The sequence below is a fragment of the Sinocyclocheilus anshuiensis genome, unplaced genomic scaffold (genome assembly GCF_001515605.1).
Source record: "Sinocyclocheilus anshuiensis isolate Anshui unplaced genomic scaffold, SAMN03320099.WGS_v1.1 scaffold112, whole genome shotgun sequence".
NCBI lineage: Eukaryota > Metazoa > Chordata > Actinopteri > Cypriniformes > Cyprinidae > Sinocyclocheilus > Sinocyclocheilus anshuiensis.
This window is the reverse complement of record NW_015557175.1, coordinates 539216-546652: the sequence shown is the minus strand read 5'-3', so window position 1 is coordinate 546652 and position 7437 is coordinate 539216. Positions and strand designations below refer to the sequence as shown.

General features: G+C 37.8%; 1 protein-coding gene and 1 pseudogene across 1 annotated transcript in view; both read left to right on the top strand.

The window, feature by feature from the left end:
• The window catches only part of LOC107678459 (protein FAM110A-like), a 6321-nt gene extending 3756 nt beyond the window's left edge, over positions 1–2565 (top strand). The window contains exon 3 of the mRNA XM_016473734.1: positions 407–2565. Coding sequence (XP_016329220.1) covers positions 530–1810 — 1281 coding nt within the window. The 5' untranslated portion in view covers positions 407–529 and the 3' untranslated portion in view covers positions 1811–2565. The remainder of the gene's footprint in view (positions 1–406) is intronic.
• A 2982-nt stretch (positions 2566–5547) lies between these two features.
• LOC107678368 (sodium-dependent lysophosphatidylcholine symporter 1-B-like) overlaps positions 5548–7437 on the top strand; it is an 8817-nt pseudogene continuing 6927 nt past the window's right edge.

Genomic DNA, 7437 nt, shown 5'->3' with positions numbered 1-7437 from the left:
TCTGCTGAACACAAGCAGATATTTTGAAGAATGCGGGTAACCAAACAGATGTTGGTTCCATAGGGTGGAAAAAAAATACTATGGAAGTCAATGAGAACCAAAAACTATTTGGTTACCCACATTCTTCAAAATATCTTCTTTAGCCACAACAAACCCAGCCACATTCTAAAAACCCGATATACATTGCAATGCACTGGCAACCATCCACAAACAACGCCCTAACATTGTGGTTAGTGACTTGCGCAGGCAAGCACCACTCACATTTTCTTCAGCAAATGAAAAGAAAAAAAAAACTTATTAAAACTATTGCAAAGTCATTAAAATCGTGTGTGCATAGAAGAGTAAACCGTCTAGCATGATGTCTGGTTGCAATTGTCTGTTTGTCATAATATTTCTGTTCCCCCAGGTATTAAAGCATGAATCTAACCCATGGATGTGGAAGTATACTCTGTCTATAAGTCCATTCATCTACTTCCGAGCAAACCAGTGCAGAAAAAAAAGAAACAGCTGAAGTTTTTCATTTCCAAGGATGTCAACTGACACTCTCCAGCCGTCTTCACGGAGAATAATAAGGCTGGCTGTAGCTCCTGCCACTCCAAGTCGCAACGCAGAGTCCAGTTGTCCAGTCAAAACATCTCCTGGGATACGCAAACCAAGTGCAGTGGAACGTTTGGAAGCAGACAAGGCCAAGTACGTCAAGAGCCAACAGGTGGTTTTGAAGAAGCAGCAGCCAGTTATTTCTCCCGCCAACAACAGCCAGAATGTACAAGTTGCTCAACAGCCATCAAGGAAGATCCCTGCGAGACCCACAAAGTCTGAGACGCCACCCCTTAACCTGGAACATCTTTGCAAGCTGATTGATGGAGTCAGTGATGCCACAGTTCCAGTGGTTTCTACACAACCCAGCAGCAATGAGAAAGATGCTACAGATCCATGCAAGGCCACTTCTCCAACACTGGAAGAACCTTCTCTGGGGTCGACTTCTGCAAGTCAAGGAAAAGCTGCAGTAGAAGCCTCAGGGGCAAGCGGATGTCCTACCATGACAGTGCGGAGAGTCGACGTCAGACCCCAGTTACCTCAGATGAGGATGGCCGGTAGACCACAGCTACAGAACCGCTCACTGGTGCAACAGACCATGCCGCAGGTCCCAATGCAACTTCTGCGCTTGCTTAGACCGTACATGCAGCCAAATCAGCAACCAACTGACTTCAAAAGGCTCCACAATGTCCCACAAACAAAAGTCACCAGAGGACCTATTAAACCACCAAACTGTGCTGCGCAAACCTCACCTCCTTTGAAATCCCCAACTAGCCCACCTCTACCCCTCCCCATAAAACCAAACACAGAACCATTATCATGTCCCTCACCGACCCCACTTGCTCCAAACTCCATTGATTCACCCCTAGCCAAAAATGACTTCCAGTCTCCGCCATCTCCAGCCATCACTCGCATCTCCTCAACAAGCTCCAGGAAGCGTCCTTCACTGACACGCTCAAAATCGGACGTCAGCGACTGCTTTTCACGCGCAGGAGCAGAGCTTGAGCGCTTCTTTAATTATTGTGGCCTTGACCCATCGGATTTAGAGGAGTTAGCAAGACCGGGTTCTGACATTGTGTCCGTTTCACGTCTACGTAGCGCCAGTGCCCCGGCATCCGAACGTTCGGCTGAGGGTGAAGATGAGGAAGAAGCAGCAGCAAAAGACGAACGTCCTGTTTATGGTGTTTCCGTCATTGAGAGAAATGCTCGAGTGATCAAGTGGCTTTATGGGATGCGCCAGGCCAAAGAGAGTCCCAAAGTGGCCGATATGTAACAGACAACAAGGGACTAACAAACAACCACTATCCAGACTGAAATGTAGTACAAAATGCTTACTTTTCCCATTTAGAATTTTGTCGCTTATCTGTATACTTTAAAGTTGTCTAGTTGAATCTGCTGTACATGTCATATATGATAGCTTACGCATCGTTGTCAATTGCCTTACCGTAAACACCCGTGTTCTCAAAACAATAACTACACATGCATGGTTGCATTGTTATGGTGACCACCATTGCATTGTTGTCTTTTTCAGCAATGACAGGCTGTACTTGACAGGCCAAATCAAACAATGGCAGGAGTTTTGGTGGAGATATGCAAAATTGATGAATGCAAAGTTATTTGTGTCATCCAAAAAATAATTTGTTTTACTGTGGACCTTATTGCAGCTAAGCTTTATTGCTTGTTTTAATATCTTGTATCTTGTGTCGTGATGACAAATAATATGTGAATATTTCTATTGTTTGTCAAAATCTTAAAACTAATTGGTTGACTCAGTTGCCTCAGATCTTTATTATGAGTATTATGAGACAGAAGGGGGTACAACTTTGATGTTTTGGTAACATTTGGTAGACTGAATGCAATGGTACACAACATATTTTTTGTATGATTTGAGCAGAAGTGAGCAGATTTGATCTGTTAAGATGTTTGTCAACAAATGGCAGTCCAAAAACCAGTGTTGTGTTGTACTGACAAATAGACCGTTTTAGAAAACTGATCTTAAAGAATGGGAATAAAAATGAATTTACCCCAGAGCTTTTCTGTTTTGTTATTGTATACTATGTAACAGTCTGGACTGTAACAAATACAGTTGCTTGAATTGGGGTGGCGTCAAAACTGGTGTTTCCTCTGGCATAAAAATAACATTTAAAAGAATACAGTATTTGAAGGTCGCACTCGCAACGTTTTTTTTTTCTTCTGTTTTCACTTTATCATCATTTCCTGTTATTATGGCCAGGAAGAATGTGGGGGATGTAGTTACTTTTTTAGAACATGGTTTTAACCTTGCGTCTAACCTCTGTATTTCCATCAAAGCTGTGGAAACACTTACCTTCTCTTGTGCCCAACCCATCTATCTCTTAATAGTTTGTGAATGGTACAAGCGTCTACAAACAACCTGGGACTAAGTTTTCTGTTCAAGGGGAAAGTGATGAAAACTAATCTCTGTAACTTTCCATTTCATGGGTCACACAGGAGTGAAACTGGGTTCCTGTGGACACGGCTTTAGCTGAATTACTTTAAATTGTAGCACGACAAACTACAGTTTCAAAGTTGCTTCTCCAACATTAAAGAGAACCATGTAATTCCCGTTTCCAACTTACTGTAAATCGCTGTCGATCGATGTAATGTCACAATAATAGGTGCCAGCCATTTTACAAATTCTAAATAAATTATTTAATTCCCTATATAATGCACACTTTTATACCCATAATGTACTGTTATAGTGTACAACTGACAAATTATGATCATTATGATAATTTATTAGATGAATATTTGATTGTGTTCTTAATAATAAATAAATGGAAAATAAACAACTATTTATTTTTATTGTTTTTATGATTAAACATTGTGAACTATATATTAAACTGACAGTATGTAGTTATAAAGTAACTGTATTATTTGACAAAGACATTGTTTTTTTGTTTTTGTTTTTTTTCTGGTGCATGGTATTTATACACTCGTCCGAACAGGGTTATTATAGTTAACCAAAAGTAAAACCATACAAGAAAATAAAATACTTTTTGTTACTTGAAATACAGTAAATATTAACTGAAATAAAATAAAATATTAAAGGTGACATCATGAAAATCTGACTTTTCCAGGTTTTAAGTGCTATAATCAGGTCCCCGGTGCATCTACCAACCAAGGAAACGTGAAAAAGATTAACCCAGTAACTTTGTTTTGGGAAGCCTTTTTCTGCAAGCGTCTGAGAAAACGAGCACGTCTGATTTCGCTCCCTTGGTGACGTGGCAAAGGGATCTCATTATAATATTACCGCCCCTTAATCTGTAAGTTTACACCCACGATGTACCAGCTCTAATGCCATGGCGAAAGTTTGAGCAAAACATGCTAACTGTTCTGTCTTTGGCTGCACAGACGAGCACAAAACAACATTTACAGTCCCAGCCTCAGAGTTGATTTATTTACTGCTGCTGCCACACAGATCTAAAATAATCATGCGATTTATTTCCCAGCTGTTTACCTTCACAGACATAACCAACTGTTTTTGTAACTCGTGTGTGTTTTTAACGTAAACTTGTGTGTGAATGAGAACTTAGTTTAGTACTCGCATGCTGTGACAGCCGCTTTCTGTGCGTGTGCTTCGGATGTGTGCGCTCAGAAAACCGTATATATCAGAAGTTTTAACTCGTATGGTTTAAAACGCATGATTTCAGCACGATAAACATGATAATCAGAACGAAAACAGATGTGTTTCAGCAGGTCCGAGCTGTAATGGCGCAGCTCTATTCTGGAAAAGGGGGCGGGGAGCAGCAGCTCATTTGCATTTAAAGACACAGGCCCGAAAAACAGCGTGTTTCTGCTTCCACTCAAAATAGGCATTTTCAAAATGATATAATAAATGATCTGTGGAGTATTTTCAGCTGAAACTTCACAGACACATTCTGGGGACACCAGAGACTTATATTACATATTGTAAAAAGAGGCATAATATGTCTCCTTTAAAACATTTTATTTCAGCTAGCTGTCAAGGAACATTTCAAATTTGTATTTAGTTTAACTTGATGGACTAAAATAACTATATACTGAAAATGAAACTATATAGACTTTTAAAAAAATGACAAATGATAAAAATGACTAAATGAAACAAAAGTACTACTTTTAATTAAAAAAAAAAAAAAAATTTCAAACTATTGATAAAACTATAATAGTATCTAAAATAAAGTTGCAATAAACACTCCAATGTTATTTTTAATTGAAACAGTCAAATACAATTTAAAAATGGTAATTAAAAATTGTATTGAAAATGTTACGTTTTAACTACTAAACTACGTCTAACTATGAATTCAATCACTTTAAATACGTCTATTTATGCTTCAATTTTGATATTTTCAAATACTCCAGTAGCTCCCACTGGAATCCCTCAGCAAAACCTAATACAATAATTTAAAAATTCATTAAAAATTTACATAATATGCCATAAGATTTTAAGAATGGAATAAGATCCTTCTTGATATACTGACATTCTTAGGATTTTTGCCTCTAACTGAAATACTTTCTCTAAATCCAGAAAGTAACCCAACAAATGAAAGTTTATAATGAAAAATTATTCATTAAAAAATAAATCAATGTTGTTCTACAAATTGTAGGTGATCGCTCAGTGGTAGAGCATTGCATTAGCAGTGCAAAAGGTCGTGGGTTCGATTCCCAGGGAACACACATACTGGTAAAAAATGTATAGCCTGAATGCACTGTAAGTCGCTTTGGATAAAAGCGTCTGCTAAATGCATAAATTATTATTAATTATTAAATTAAATTGTGTTTACTTAAAGTAGTCCCTGTGTGCCTGACAGCAGCTCTAGTTACAGTGTGCTGTACCTGTGGGAGGATCAGTGAAATCAGCATTCAGCTGGACTAGTTTCACTGCTTTCACTCCACTTAGTATTCAACAGGCACGAGCGAACCGGTTATGATTAAAGATCAAAACAACAGACCACAAAGACCAATCAGGCTGCAAGATAGCTTACAATCAACACAGCGCTCGCTGACCACAGTATGCCGACTGCTACAACACGGCTAGATAACGAACAGAGTGTTTTCACTTGCATCAGTGATGAATATGGCAACAGAGAAAGACAAGAAACCTCTGGAAGTACATCCATACAGAGCATACCTCTTTTAAACTTTTGTATGCTTTTTCATTTTTTAAGAGGCTGACGTCTCTGTCTTTGTTCGATCTTTCTGTGTCTTCACAATAAGGTGAGGCTTCCCCTTTCCACAAAGCTGTGTTATGCAGTAGGTGGTGTCCCATATCAGATGACCAACATTGCTATGGGTTTTTCACTACAGATCTTTCTGTTAGATGTAGTACAGGTAAGAATCTGCCTTTCCTCACCTTTGGCTGAATTATAGTCCAACGACGGCTTAATGATTTATATTTATACAGTCAAATGCATTCTTATTGCAGACCATACTTGCATTTGCCATCTGCTCTACTTCAGTCTCCCAGTATTCTGTATATTAATCTAATAAAACCATTTCCTTCTGTTGAAGCCCACCCTCCTATTTTTTCAGTTAAAAGTCAACATGAAACACATTCACAACCAGTTTGACTCCTATGATGTTTTGTATTTCTATGTGAATTTGAAAAAAGATAAAAAGCGTAGGTCAGGACTTGACTGGATCGTGTAAGTGACCAGAATTGCTCAAATAATTCCTAAAAAACTACATCGTTATTGGTTTAAAATATTTTTTTAAACGCCAGTGCAGCCAAAGTGACATTAGCTCAAAAACGAGGTCATTTCAGAGATGGAGCAAGTTACTACATTTTGATGGAATACTATGTAAATAAACTTTGTTCCCCTTGGAATAACCAAGAAGGTTTATAACACCTGGAAAAAGCTAAGAAATATGGAACAATGTAAGCCCGTTTCACACTTTTATGAGCCTCCAAACAAGAATATGGCATTGCAAAAACATCTATTCAAATATAATGAAACATTTGTTAAAGTTGTCATAAAACCTTGCCAATTTTGAATGGCTATCAATGGAAAAAAAAATATTTGGGGGATTTTCATATTTTAAATGAAAGTGTAGTTTCACTTTCAAGAGGAAAGAGTACTTACAAATCCATTTAATTTTAAGTTAACTTACCTTAAGGTAACTGCCTTGTGTACTAAAGTTATGTCTGAGATTTTTTTTTTTGTTCTTGTATAGAAGCATTTAATCGCAGCAACCTCATCTCTTTAGTGGAATCTCCCGTATATATTCTCGTATTTACCCTCAATTCTCTGTTTAGCTCTTGTTTGGTGTGCAGATGGAGGCTTTTTTTGTGTCTTTGATTCAGTTTATCAGTCATGCCTGGGATGCCGTGGCTGATCCCGTTGTTGGGTATCTAGTGAGCAGGAGCAGCTGGACCCAAATCGGCAGGCTCCTTCCATGGTGGGCGGTAAGAGTTTGTGACATGAATGGTACTGCATATTTTAAATAAAATATTACTTATTAAAATCATATCATTAAAAAAGACTGTTTTCTGTTTAATGAGATCCTAAACCGCTCTTCTAAAACAAATTCTGTTCGATTTGGGAACAAATTGCTCAGACCGGTTTTGTGAACTTATTCAATGGGTTCATTAAAAATATGAGTTTTCATGAAGGAATGACAAAAGACCCTTTTCATAGACCAAGAGGATGCTTTTCTGCAGCAAGTTTGATCATGATCCTTCAGAAGTCATTCTAATATGCTGATTTATTATTAGAATTATCAATGTTGGCAACAGTTGTGCTGCCTAATATTTTTTTGGAGACTGCAATACTTTCTTCAGGATTCTTTGATGAATAAAACGTTAAAAAGAACAGCATTTATTCAAAATATAATATTTTCTAACAATATAAATCTTTGCTATCACTTTTCAATTTAACACATCCTTGCTGAATAAAAGTTTTA